A 14,911-nucleotide genomic window follows, 5' to 3' on the forward strand; every position below is an offset into this window, starting at 1 on the left:
CATATTTACTTATATCGCACAAAGTTATATATTTTATACGAGAAACACAAGTATATTTAGACTAGGCCATGTCAGTCTTCACTTGTTAACTGATACGCCATGCCGCAAATCACTAATCCATCAAAACCCGTTGCGGTGATTCTGGTACAACCCTAAATTATTAGCTACTAAAGGGTTGATCCCAACAATAGAACAGCACAAATTCTCAGAAAGATTTCTATCGTATCAAGAATTTACAAGTTTCTTCACTGTAAAGTAAATACGGCTTGGATATCTCTGAAGGCATGTCGTGTACACACATGATGTCAGCAAAGTTCAACAAGGAGCTTCATGCTCCGCCTTGTCCTTTTACAAAATTTTGAGTCACGGACAGAATGAATGGTAACAGGAATTTTCTGCACGAGTATTCCAACTAAAGAAGCTTACAGACGTTTTCTTGTTAACCTCCAAACACATTGCAGACAATATTAGCTCCTCGGTCTATGTACACGAGCATACCTCAAGTTGATATTGGCAAGCAATTAAGATAGCAAACAAACAGTAGCACGAAGTCTTCACCGATGACGTCACGCCCCATGATGAACGAGCGCCGTGTAATTCTATGAACGGATACGTTGCGCCAGAACTTCATACAACTCCATTCGTGCGGTGCACGGGGTAAAGTTTTAACAAGCCAACTTAATATCACTTTGCTCAGAATGCACGATTCGCCAGTTATTAATCATGCAGGACGGCTAGTTAGCGAAATTGGAGTGCTGTATAGCGCAGATATATTTGAGAGAAGGTGAGGCTGAATTAGTCGCCATTTGGATTATGCGGTGACGAAAATTAAATTATAAAGTCAAAAGAATAAAATAGTTGCATATCATGAGAAGCAGAATAATCAAATTGGTCTGTTTAGTCTTTATGCCTTTTAGAGTTAAATAATATTCTAGAATATCGTACCAATATACATGTGCACATATTTATAAACACGTAGAATCAACTGAATTAAAAAGGGAGCAATGCCTTCTTCAACTAGGTCATTCTAGCAAAATATGGCTGAGAAAAGCTTTTGTTTTACGGGTTCCAAGATAAGATTGATAAGTGTAATGTAATTTTTGTGGTAAAACTTAGTTTGCATGTGGACGTGAGTCAGCTCGATAAAACTCGTAACTTTGTATAACGGATCACTATCTCATGGAAACCTAAATGTGTTTGTCACTCTCGTAAAAATACAAGTTTCTGCGTATACTTAAAACTTTGTGCACATCCATAAATTCTTTGAAATGCTTCAAAGGAAATACTTACTTCTCTGGTTTGCCGCACTTTTACATTTGCTGCTCGTTCATCCGAACATGTCCTTATAATGCAGCCAGCCGTATGAAGAAATTCATTGCTTGTGCACCTGAGAAATTTATTTTTATGGTAGCCGCGACATTTTCATTTCAATATTGACTTCAAGTGGCTAAACTTTGAATAACAAATCGCTGTTTAGCATTGTTAAAGCTGAATCTGATTCATTTGTCACAATATTATTATTCAGTAGGATGGTAATAAAATCAATTTATAGTTGATCTTGGTAGTCAACCTAATTTATTTATACAGGTGGCGTGGGTCCGCGTGGATACTCAGACAATCTTGAGCATCCACCACAACATAATTACGCAGAACGCGCGCATCAGCCTGTCGTACAACGACCACCGCTCGTGGTACCTGCACATCAAGAACGTGCAGGAGGTGGACCGCGGCTGGTACATGTGCCAGGTCAACACCGACCCCATGCGCTCCAGGAAGGGATACCTGCAGGTGGTGGGTGAGTATACTACCTCCATCAGCCTGTCGTACAACGACCACCGCTCGTGGTACCTGCACATCAAGAACGTGCAGGAGGTGGACCGCGGCTGGTACATGTGCCAGGTCAACACCGACCCCATGCGCTCCAGGAAGGGATACCTGCAGGTGGTGGGTGAGTATACTACCTCCATCAGCCTGTCGTACAACTACCACCGCTCGTGGTACCTGCACATCAAGAACGTGCAGGAGGTGGACCGCGGCTGGTACATGTGCCAGGTCAACACCGACCCCATGCGCTCCAGGAAGGGATACCTGCAGGTGGTGGGTGAGTATACTACCTCCATCAGCCTGTCGTACAACGACCACCGCTCGTGGTACCTGCACATCAAGAACGTGCAGGAGGTGGACCGCGGCTGGTACATGTGCCAGGTCAACACCGACCCCATGCGCTCCAGGAAGGGATACCTGCAGGTGGTGGGTGAGTATACTACCTCCATCAGCCTGTCGTACAACGACCACCGCTCGTGGTACCTGCACATCAAGAACGTGCAGGAGGTGGACCGCGGCTGGTACATGTGCCAGGTCAACACCGACCCCATGCGCTCCAGGAAGGGATACCTGCAGGTGGTGGGTGAGTATACTACCTCCATCAGCCTGTCGTACAACGACCACCGCTCGTGGTACCTGCACATCAAGAACGTGCAGGAGGTGGACCGCGGCTGGTACATGTGCCAGGTCAACACCGACCCCATGCGCTCCAGGAAGGGATACCTGCAGGTGGTGGGTGAGTACACAAAGTAATGTTTTATCGGAACCTCTATTATTTTACCTATACGTATACGGTGAAACGACTATCAATGGACGTTTTAGTGGAGTTTGCAATGCTCTTGCAACTTTGTACTAGCTCAATTACTGAATGGCGGTACCACTCTACAGGTTTGCCTGTCCAGTTTTATTGACAAAACCGCGTAACATACGTGGCATTCTAGTGTGGAATTTTTATTCCCTAAAAGCTTTACATACTATCAAACCTGGGTTAAGAGCAAGTTGATATTTTGACATTAAAATACCCGAACTAAATACCTGCGTACACCGTCCCTAGTTTAGGTGTAATAAGGTTACGAATTTATATAGCATTGCTGTGGTTGCGGTTCGGACCCGGGAATAGAGCAGGTAACGGTGACCTTACCCTTAATAAAAAATATATTCACGGAATCAATTATAACATGAAATATGTTTTGTGTTTGTGTTTAGGTAATGGAAAATGTGATTGAGAATTACGTTAGCCTTTATTCTTCGTAGCTATTATATATTACTTTTCTTTTGTACGCAGTACCGCCAGTGATAATAGACAATATGACGTCCACCGACATGGTGGTACGCGAAGGTACCAACGTGACCATGGTCTGCCGCGCCACTGGCTATCCTGAACCATATGTCATGTGGAGGCGGGAAGACGGACAGGAATTCAACTGTAATGGCGAATCAGGTAAGAAGTCTTGGGGGCTGAATAATTATTATTAAGTGGTTATTAGTTATGGCCTATTTATCTAAACTTGTTTATCACACATCATGATTTTTCGAAGCCTTTTAGCAATTAAACACACTAGTAAAAATATTGATGTTGCCTCTCTACATCACCAAAATCATAAAAAAGACAATTCCTAAATCCCATTGAAATATATCACAAAATTAATCTTGTTGCTAATGCGAATCATCTACGCCCAAATACTTCGTACCAAGTAAAAAGTCTATTTTGTTCTCTTAAATGGAAACAAAAAGAACAGCTAACACAGTTAACAAAAGATTTTGGTGCTCCTATAAATATCCGGTCAAAACATTAGTTCCGGACGCTCATTACACTGACGCTCTCCCAGCGAAACAAAGCAGATGAATGAAAGAAATCCCTGAAGCGAAAAATGGAGTGGAATGTACCCACTGGGAATCTCGTACATCGTCCATGCTAACGTTACACGGTTCAAAACAAAATTCTGCTCAAATTTCAACACGAAATTATAACAAAGATTGTATTCCTCTTTGTGCCAGTTGATCAAAATGAGAGTTATGAAATTAATTTTATGCTTTTGGATACTGTGTTGATAATTAGCTTAATTTGTAAATAATTATTATACAATTTTTATATTTTTAACAATGAATGTGTTTCAAGCTTTATTAACATTCAACATACACACATTCAAATTATTTAAAAAAATGTGATTGAATTAAGATTTAGAATTAAAAGAGGTGAAAGGCTGAAGGTTGAACTCACAGCAAATATTTTCTACCACATCTCGATCCTCAAATAGGGGATCCCAAAAGGGTACGAGATGAAATGAATTGTTCCACATAGTACTATGAAATTGTAGCCGTAACCAGCATAACAGGAATATTTTCGCAATTGAATTAACAATGGACTATCGAACGTGAATAATTACGAAAGCCCGCCATAATTCACTTACGTTTAACAATTCTATATTTTATCACATTCCATTTTTACATCTAAAATAAACGTTCGTAATTTTAGTTGAATACATTATTGGCCTTTAAATTGGGTCATCATAGGTGGCCTGTTCTTAGTATAAAAACGTAGAAACGGGTGATGGACTCATTCAGTTGCTTTTATGAATCTATTGGAACCATATCGGAACTAACAGAAACAGAAAGTAACACCAGTTTTAAATTCCCTTTACAACTAGAGTTAAAGACTCTGGAGTGACTTTATGCCTACGAAATCCATGTTCGAAGTCTATCACGCTTCGACACATTTCAAAAGCTAATGTTAATCCCAAACATTTCGATCAGTCATACGAAACGATCACGAACATCGAAACGCACTTGTCTAGACCCTGTTCACGCATTCATAACAAACTACCCAATATTCAAAGTTCCCTAACATTTGAAATTCCGTGTGTAAATTAGCTCATACGAAGTTGTTCGATAAATGAGTGTTGCTTGGTTGCAGTGAACGTGGTGGATGGTGAAAATTTAACGATATCGAAAGTGTCTCGACTTCACATGGGTGCCTACTTGTGTATCGCCTCGAACGGAGTCCCGCCATCGATCAGCAAGCGCGTCGTGCTTATGGTGCAATGTAAGTTACATTATTACCTCGTGCATGAAACAATCTTCGCTGTTCTACATAAGTTAACGATGTATCGCTACATTATAATTAAGTGCTGCATTATACATATGTACCTACAGTGTTATAGGTAATGAAATCATTTGTCAAGATTGCTTTTAGGTAAATTTTGTAAAAATAACTCAAATATCTCAGTTGTCGTCTTCAAGAAAGAAATATTGTCTTAGTTATGGATATATTGAATTTTGTCAGTGAATGTGATGTAATGAATTGACAGGAGAACGTAAACTTCTTACAAATTCAATACTTCATCGTAAAGTAATAATTTGAACGAGCTGCCAAAATATTCCATATTGTACTCAGAGGCAAAGTTTGCGAGCCCACAGGTAATATTCGTCGTAGAAGGACCCTGCTCCGTACCTTGGCTGACTGTAAAACCTTGAGCGAAACGAACACCGGCTTTCATTAACACATCAACATGGAAATATACAGAACCCACCTGTACTTAAAATTTATGTTCACAGAATTTTCTCCACTTACTTCTCTCCCGCAGTTTCCTCTCTTTACACAAAACTTTTATTATGTCGAGTTTGAATATAGCAATAAAATACACAAGAAAGTCTAATAAAGACCTCCGCTGCTTTATGCAGAGTTTGTGCAATATATGTATGTATGTATGCAAACGTTTTTATCTAAAATTCAAGAGACGTGTGCTACCTAAAGCAACATTATTTTAAACACCTTTCCCCGGGAACTTAGTTTAAATTTATACAATTACTCGGTTAGGTATCTAATTAATTATAAATTATGCTACTAAAAGCGTTTTAAACTTAAGAGATGTAAAGACTTAAAAGATTAAGAAAAATATAAACTTTGAGGACTAACAAAATTAATATCCTCAGCAGCTGCTTATTTAATTTAAATAATTCCAACTGGGATTTGTCCAGTAAGAAATACATTAATTCAAGCCAGTCCGGTGTCGGCCCGGGCAACTGCACACTATGGGCTGTCTTCAATGCTGTAAGACAACTTCAGCAAACTTTATTCTTAGTTCACGATCTATGAACTACTATAAACAACACTTACAGAGAATATTATAAGCTGCTTACTCACTTGCTTGGATTCTGTGAACTAGTTTAGTCAACGACGTGCCATGTTTTGGCTTTAACAAATGTGTTAGTATTCCTGTACTGTCATGTTTGCGTTACACAACACAGTGAACGTGTTTAGCGGTACATATTTGTTCTTGATTTTCTTTTACGATAACGCCTCGATAACTTGAAATTACGACTCATTTAAATTTTTACTGCCGCTGATGAGTCCCGGGAATCGGTGAACATAATGTTCTGGAATACTTTGAAGCCAATCATTGGTTGTGATTTATGAGGTATTTTTGGTAATTTCGATGTCACCACAATAGGCCCGTAGCTTGCTCTACGTGACAATTAACGGTTACCATCGTATTCCCGAATCATTGTGCTCGTGTGTTGGGTCAACCGTTCCTATGTGGTTCATTACATTTGATTTCTGTTTACATTCAGGTTATCGTGACAGTATTTCGGTGTATTGATAGCAATTAAGCTTATTGCTAGTAAGTGCTGTGACAACTCCGTGATACAGTCAAAACTGGAGGATATCTTTTAAGTTTCATAATTAGACGATTGATATAGTTTGAGATAAAACTTATTATCGTTTTAATTAATTCGATCACGGTCCATGATTTTATATTTAATGCAATAAGAATAGTTGTAATTTAATTAAGACAGGATTATAAAATGATTCAATGAAAGAATTTTTCCGTTCACAGCACACTAACCAACTCAATCAATCTCAATCTTGAAAATGCAGAATAGAAAATATATTAATAAACTTTAATATCGTACAAAAGGTCACTAAACTATCCATTCGGATCCGAATCTATTGTTACCTTTTGCCCTTTTTGTAAGAATTTGTATGTTTGTGTATTGTATCGCTCAAAGACCTTTCTTCATCTTACACATACGCATATACTCGTCTTCGATCGAATACGTACTTTGTTTATATACATTTTTTGCATCTTCCTCTTCACAACAATCATATAGGAGTCAACTTATAACATGTCTTAATTTTGAAGTAAACGTAACCAATTATACACATCATACACAATGTATAAGGGTCTTGGCATTCAGTAACGGCACGGCTGCGGCACGGCGTTTGTTGCTTTGAAAACAAAATAGCTGTAAGCGTGCTGTTAGCACACGGACACGCGGATGCTTACAGCCTTGTTGTATTGACGTTATGAAGTATATATCACATACGACATAAGATTTAATGTTAACTGACAAAATGATAGCTGATTTAAAGCGGTGCCGTTGCTGTATGCTATGATCACAAGTCAGACGTAGCAAAACGAAGTTAGTTTTTAAACAAACCTGACATTACACAACGCGTCAACGGCCTATAAGTGGCCACTACTGACCAAAGGTCTCTTCTTACATGGGGGCTTGGGTAATTTCAATTTCAAACTCATAATTAAAAATTACACGTTGCCGTTAGTAGGTTTTGCATCCTTGCCCTCACGCATGAGAAGTGGGCGTCTTAAACCTCTGGGCTCAAACAAATTTAGGCTCTCAAAATTACGAAACCATTTTCAATATACCACTATAATGTCCCCACATATGATTGACGACTAGTTAACTAGCCCTGAACAGAATTCCCAGAGGAAACTCTACTCATACATGTATCACTAATTGCGTAAAACTTTTCCAAATTATTGATTTCAGATGAAATTCATAATATTAATTAGATTTCAAAGGGTTCGAACTTCCAACGTTGTTAAATAGCCATCTGTTAATGTCACGGTAATTTTAAATAGAAACTAATGTAGTGGGTAATAAATATAAGTCCTCTTGGAGTAGGGTAAAAACACTATCATCAATATTTAATGTACTTTTCCTCCACTGACCGCTTTCCTTCCAATTTACCTTGCTGTTTCTATAAGAAAAGTTTCCAGCAAAAGTAAGGAGCTTGTAACTTTTTGTTCAATGTATTAAACGCAGCTCCATAATGTATATTTCGATGTTTGTTGTAATCAAAGTAAATAAGGAAACAACGTGAAACGTGTATTTATACACCAACATACTTTTTTATTTAGATTACATGTACATATTTTTTTTATATAAATTACATAATGTCATTTACGTAATATTTATTATTTATGAAATGAAACAAATATATTTTTGCATTTTAATCTATAATATTCGTACCGTGCATACAGAGACCATTTAGCTGCAAATAGTCCTTTCAGCTTATAAATTGGCTACCAAAAAACAGAAGCTGAATGTGTGTGTTTAATTTGATGGTTTATTTTAGTATTACGACACACCATTCAATTTGAATTGTGCACGCACTCATTCAAATTCGGATATCATAATCTAGACGGAAGAATATGCCGCACATTTGTCCCAGCCCGTTAACTTAGCCTCAAATTCTTTCGTTCGTAAGTACGTGAGCATTTTCATCGCAGTCGTTTTCTTTAGACGGGAGTCAGCGTCGAGAAATATTATTTTTCTGGGGGGTGGGTGTCGTTAACGAGTATTTACGAGGACACGAGCGTCTCTACCTGACGGCGGCGCCTTCCGCCGGATCGGCCGTAATTGCGCCCAATTAGAGCATTATGCTGACGTGAATACGGTACGGACGCGATAATGGCGATACTATCTGTCCTCTCGCCCTCGCCACCTCGCCGCGCCTCGCCACCGAACCCAATGAAACGCTTTTCTTTCCCCTAATTCACATTCCGTATCTCAGCGCGTTCACAGTCCTCTCCATTTCTTACGCGAGACGTGAAACGCTCACGTAACTTTCACTCGATTAACCAAGGAGACTTCCTTATGAATTCACTGTCAGTTTTCATTACATTTAGGTAGTACCGGAGACAAATCTTTATGACAATGTTATTCTTTATACGCGTCGCTGTAGCCTGCCTTTGCCTTTATTCATTCATAACTCTTCGCAGATAATATAATAGGTACGTACATGCACCAAGGACGTCACTACGATTGTATATACTTACGTGTGTGGGGCACCATTTCTTCGCAAAAGGCATGTGATATGTATTACCTACGTGTTGTGTTATTTATGTAACGAGTATAAAGACAAAGTTTTTGTGAATAGGAACATTTTTTATTCTTAGCTGTGCGTGCGTTAACTACGTACCTGTGCGTGCGTGGTACGTAGTTTTCCGCTATTCTTAGAGTTTAGTAATAAAGTGCCTGAATTCAGCAATACTTTAACAGGACAATGTCTCTTTTTACACCTTAAAATAACAGTTATTAACATCAAAATTTAAAAAGTTACTTAAAACTTTTATGTACCCTCTCGTACCACTAAATAGAAATTACGACATACTTGAAACCACAAACTCATTCTGAACTGTAAGCAGCCGTTTATGATACCAATTTTTCTATTGAATAATGTCATAATCTTTGTACACATAAGTAAAGCTATAAAGTCGTCGCATGCTTACAATTTTCGTCATTTTCGTTGTAAAAATGTCGTAAACATTTTGAACATAGCTTCGAGATGCAAATTAAATATTAGCAAGGACCCGCACCGCGGCACGTTTGCCTTTCGAGCACCGATCCCTTTTGTCATTTAGTAATAATTTATACACCAAATCTTACTCAAGGAACGCATCTTAATATTCTAAAAATCGCTTCAAAGACCGTCGGGTCCTTAAATTTTCAATAGCATTTGTATTATTAAGTACGTTTCTAACTAAATTGTAATGAAAGGGAAGTTATCTAAGGAATTAAATAGTTTGACTTCCTTGTCGGTTGAGTGGTCACAAACACAAAGTGGGTTTGGTTTCTTAATTATTTGAATGTCTAATGCTCAAAATATGTATATCTCGTCTTCTACTTAAAGAGAACTCATAACATTAAGTACCTGCTTGCAAAAAGTGAGGGAAATAATGTTAAGATTTAAGGTTTCCATAAAAACAGAGTACGTAGTCCAATCTCTTTTTTCATTCTTATATTTTGTACTGAATGTTTCATATATTACTTACATACTTGTTACATTGACTACTGATTGGAAAATATGTGCCACTTCCAGTTGATCATATTCTTACGTTTACAAAGACAGTTAAAATAAATTTTCATTTAATCAACAGTTCCACCGATGTTGTCCATACCCAACCAACTGGAAGCGGCGTACATTGGGCAGGACGTGACGCTGGAGTGCCACACGGAGGCGTACCCCTCCTCCATCAACTACTGGACCACTGACCGCGGAGACATGATCATATCAGGTACTTGCATCTGAAAAAAGAATAATAAATAGTGGAATTAAAATTTATTTGACACTTCTTTAAAACATAAAATACTTAGTTAAAGACATTATCTAAATATTTTATGCTTTTTATTACCACAATATTCAGCACCATAGGTGTTCATCATATTCAGCATTAGCAAACAATAGTACAAAATGATTTATAGTTTAGCAAAAATCTATTTAAACAGATAAATCACTTAGTAAGTAACATAATGTGCTCTTGCCGCAAAAAAGGCAACGTGACATATGTCTCTAAACCGCTCTGGTACCTCTTAATTAAGTCCCCGACGCCCTTGAAACCTGAATAAAGTTCGTAACCGGACTATATCTGGGGAACCAAATTAGAATCCGAGTTGTGTGACGACAGGTATTTGATCAGCTCTAATATTAATATTTAAATTAATTATGATTTAGTTACTGTCTCAACTAATTAACAAACTTTCCAACTAGTTTCACACCACCATAATACGAGTTTATATCGTAAATTGGACAGAAGAAATCATTCGGAACAAGATCAAAATATGAATTTACTAAGATGTAATTGATTCGCAGCGTAATTGACAAGTTAACGTCAGACTTTCCGGAGCGAGCAAATTAATCGAATTACTAATGATTTCGTTTATCCGTCTGCAGGAAATAAATACATCACGTCACTAAGCGACGACAGTTACAGTCGGAAAATGAAATTGACTATACGGAGGGTATCGTCAAGAGATTTTTCATCTTACCGCTGCGTCGCGAAGAACTCCCTCGGCGAGACGGATGGGCTTATCCGACTTGACGGTAACACCAGATTATTCGTAGACATACTACATATGCTGTTTCCCATACATCGATTTTTGGAAATATTGAACATGACTTCCTTACCTTTACGAAATTAGAAAATAATTGCTGATAGGTACATTAAAATTCATTTGAATTACAGAAATCCCCGCACCTTCGACGACGAGCACCACGGACAATAACGTCCCCACATTTCCTCAAAGGAAGAAAGGTGCGTTTTTCTTTCTATTTATCTTTTGTTCGCTGTAAATTGTATTTCAAATAAACAAGTGCGTAATGTAAACATTCTAGAGACGATTCAATTTATGGGGCAACTTAAGTGACTTGATCCGTTTGATAAAGAAGCAATTTTGGCACCTACTGCCGGGAAAATGTGGTGCAAGTCCCGCATTCCACAGTTATACATTCATCGCAGTCTCAGGGTCACCAAACGGAAGGGTCGATGGAGAATTTTGTATTTATCGGTTTTGCCGGCACAGCCCAATGCTTGCGTACAATTGGGTCGTTAGTAATATTATTGTGGGAAAAGCGATTTTGTTTGCGCTTTGACTTCCAATATACCTTCTTATTGTTATAGATTTGGGTTTTCTTTTATACTCTTTATGGCGTCATATGTTTTGTTCATACTTGAAAGCCCACTTTTACAGCCCCTTAGCAGCATGTAAGAAAATTTTACGACGCAATCATTTTCCACATCGGTGTTTTTGCTCATGGGACATTTGTATCACATGTACCTTGTTTCTGTCAGGTAAACATAAAAATCGTTGGCGGGACAGCTCCGCCGAGAACAGAGTCATAGGAGACTACGAAGTAGAAGAGTGGAAAGATGTCGGTAAGTGTAATACTTACATTATTTAGTAGTTTAAAAGCCTTTTAGTGTTTCTGCAGCACCGCTTTACGTCGATAAAGTTGCCTGCGAGATATAATTGGTACGATAGAAAGATGCAAATTGGTAAAATATTTCACTATGGAGCGCTCGTTAAGTGCTGACTGGAAATAACTTGGACATATAATTAGCAACTATAAATGCAAATGAACGTTTTCTTATTTAAATTGTTTGAATTATCGGTGTATTTACTTTGTTCCTTGCGTTTAGATTACGAGTCGACGCAATCTTCCCGGTCCACCATCAGTCGAAGCGCTTCTCTGGTCATCATTGGAGGCTTTTTGATTGCCAGCTGACATACGGCTACCGGTCTGCAGGTCCTATCCTAGTGCCAATAAGACGTTTGTGCTAAAAGAGATACGAAAGCGGTGATAAACAATAGGATAGGTGCTGTGTCAGTCATGATCTTGTCATATCGTTCAATTACGACTCCAAAATATCATTTAAAAACTGTCATCACATCGAAATTATGAGTCTATTATAAGTTTATTGTTTATTTATATTGCAAGAATAATTTATGGAGACGTAGTATCTATTTGATAGAAATTGTAAATACTTTTCGATATAATTGAAAGACTGATAGAATTGTACTATTAATGTGCCATATCTTATCTCATAACTATAAATTGCGTTTAGTTCATAAGGATCTTAATATTGTTTTCCTACTTTCATTTGATTTTACAATACTATGAAACTCTTCTATCTACAAACCTAAATCGGTTTACAAAGTCAGTAGTAAATGTCCTTAAACTTCAATAGTGTGTTCAATTTACACCGTGTAGTTAATCGGTTTAAATACTTAGAGCATACGTTTGTACGATGTACGGCACGGCACACGCTACATCGCCATTGCCGGGCCCGTGTCACGTACTTGCTCGCATTAAGATAATATCATACCATTTAACACTCGTTACAATTACTCACTCGCCAGTTAAATGACCATCTGTTAACTTGGAATTAAGTTATGAACATATTTTCCCTCATTGTAAATAGAATAAAGGAGAATTTATATACCTACGTACTTAGTTCCTCTCTATGATCTACCGCCTCGCCACAACAATGTGCAGGACAAAGAAAATCAATTCTTGCTTTGTATTTCGTTTTCTCTCCTTCCCCGATAAAATAGTAAAGGATATAAAGGCTTTAAATGTTGAGTTCTAGCATTTGTTGTGTAAAAATTGTTTTGAAAATATGTTTGTTAAATATCTGGTCTGTTGTAAAATGTTCTAGCTTAAGTTTCAATTATGTATTGTAATTACGTTATCGATTCTCCCCTACCTGCCCTATCCACAAATTGTTCTAGTAATCTAGTTTCTATCGATCTGTAGTGCTATTCAATAAAATTCACTTTCAAAACTCTATCGAATGACAACGCACTATTCGAATGTTCGCAAAATCGAATAAAAAGTGACACTTTGTGAATAGGACTGCAGTTTTTTTTAATCTTTGTTGTTTTATTTTATTTACCAATATTTTTAATATGTATAAAAAGAAAGGAAAGTACAGGCTTCTATGAAATACAAAGATAATTTGTTCCTTGGATAAAAGCTTTATACAAATATTGTAAATATTATAAGTTATACGCGATGTTAAATTAATGTACCTACTTAATGTTATGTTACTCGTTTCTTACCAAATGTTTACCTAAATACGTTTTGTACATAATCTCATCACTTCTGCAATAAAGACAATATGGCGTGCTTTGTAATATAAATAAATAGCTATGTAATATTTCGACGTACGAGGCTTGCGTTGTTTTCTTCCTATAGTACGCATTGGTTGTTGTTTGTACCATTTCCAAAATTGTTATAGAGAATCATAGAACAAGATGGAATCTTAATTTATTGTACCTGTAGAAATAATAGATAGATAAGAACTACATATCTTGGAAATGGTCTATTTCAGCGTTGAAAACTTTGTATAGTGACCGTTGCAGTTAGCTGTTTATGTAAAGTTACAAAATAAATGAAATTTCTTAAATCCTTTGAGTATAATTTGTCACTGAAATTACTCTACACTGAGCCAGACTTTCTGAAATGTTACAGAAAGATAACAAATGAACATAGTTACAAATGAATTGCTATTTACAACTTAGTCGAAACTAGAATGAATACGTTTTATGTAGTGAGTACTTTTTGTTAATAAAAAATAAAGGTTTATAGAGGGTGAGTTTTACAAAAGCAAAGACTATTAAATTTAACACAGAAATGGGTTTTAGTTTAATTAAAAAAATACATTTTTATATCAAGATTTTGAAGTAACACTATGTTCTTTGTTCACACGTAAGTAAGGCAATGGTATCGCCACGACATCGCGAACATAAACGTAGACGAGCAACAAAGCGGCATTGTTTACAGAATTATTACAGTTCTCCCACTCGGGCTTATTTTGCATAAAATAATGGAGGCGGAAGCGGTACCTGGCCAACTAGGCAGTGCGCGGCCGGGCACAGACACTTTAATGCACTTACTGCCAAGAGTCACGAGCAACTGACGAGCGTGAATATAGCTTTACCGGTTTTAAAATTCGTGGCTGCATCGCATTCAAAACTCGGTTGGATGACGTACGGATGGAATCAGCTCGTTTGCATGAGCACACGTCGGAGTTCGAACGTTCTTTCATTGGTGTTTTAAACGCAGCCGATGAAATTTCACTGTGTCAGACACAATTTTTGCAAGGGTAATAAATTGTACAGATCTTTATTCAAAAATGTGTATGCAATTTAATGTTATTTTGCTGCGAGTTCGGACCATTTGGATATAAAAAAAATATATATATATTGTAATATTTAAAGAAAAATTCAAGCATGAATAAAAAGATTTCGAAAGGTCATGAGTTTAAAAAAAAGCACTTAGTCGAATCAAATACACAAAACCAGACGTAAACATACTAAGTAGGTTAAAGTAAAGTATTTCAATGATATAAACAATTCAGGGTTGTGTGGTTACGAGCGACCCTATGATGGTATATCGATTTTATGCAAAATGCAACAAACTTCCTCGCTACGAACACTCTGTGCTATATTAGCCGTAAACCGCGCTTATTTTACCAGCACTGCGCGCTTTATTATT

The 14,911-nt window shown here is 37.3% G+C and overlaps 1 protein-coding gene across 1 annotated transcript in view; it reads left to right on the top strand.

Annotated features, from left to right (window-relative positions):
- The window catches only part of LOC118269988 (roundabout homolog 1), a 32,751-nt gene extending 18,931 nt beyond the window's left edge, over positions 1 to 13,820 (top strand). Inside the window, exons 3-10 of the mRNA XM_050707150.1 lie at positions 1,588 to 2,560; positions 3,110 to 3,265; positions 4,739 to 4,867; positions 10,011 to 10,148; positions 10,805 to 10,954; positions 11,097 to 11,165; positions 11,703 to 11,786; positions 12,051 to 13,820. Of these exons, the coding sequence (XP_050563107.1) occupies positions 1,588 to 2,560; positions 3,110 to 3,265; positions 4,739 to 4,867; positions 10,011 to 10,148; positions 10,805 to 10,954; positions 11,097 to 11,165; positions 11,703 to 11,786; positions 12,051 to 12,136 (1,785 nt within the window). The 3' untranslated portion in view covers positions 12,137 to 13,820. The remainder of the gene's footprint in view (positions 1 to 1,587; positions 2,561 to 3,109; positions 3,266 to 4,738; positions 4,868 to 10,010; positions 10,149 to 10,804; positions 10,955 to 11,096; positions 11,166 to 11,702; positions 11,787 to 12,050) is intronic.
- The last annotated feature ends 1,091 nt before the right edge of the window (positions 13,821 to 14,911 follow it).

The sequence above is a fragment of the Spodoptera frugiperda genome, chromosome 30 (assembly GCF_023101765.2).
Source record: "Spodoptera frugiperda isolate SF20-4 chromosome 30, AGI-APGP_CSIRO_Sfru_2.0, whole genome shotgun sequence".
In the NCBI taxonomy this organism is placed as follows: domain Eukaryota; kingdom Metazoa; phylum Arthropoda; class Insecta; order Lepidoptera; family Noctuidae; genus Spodoptera; species Spodoptera frugiperda.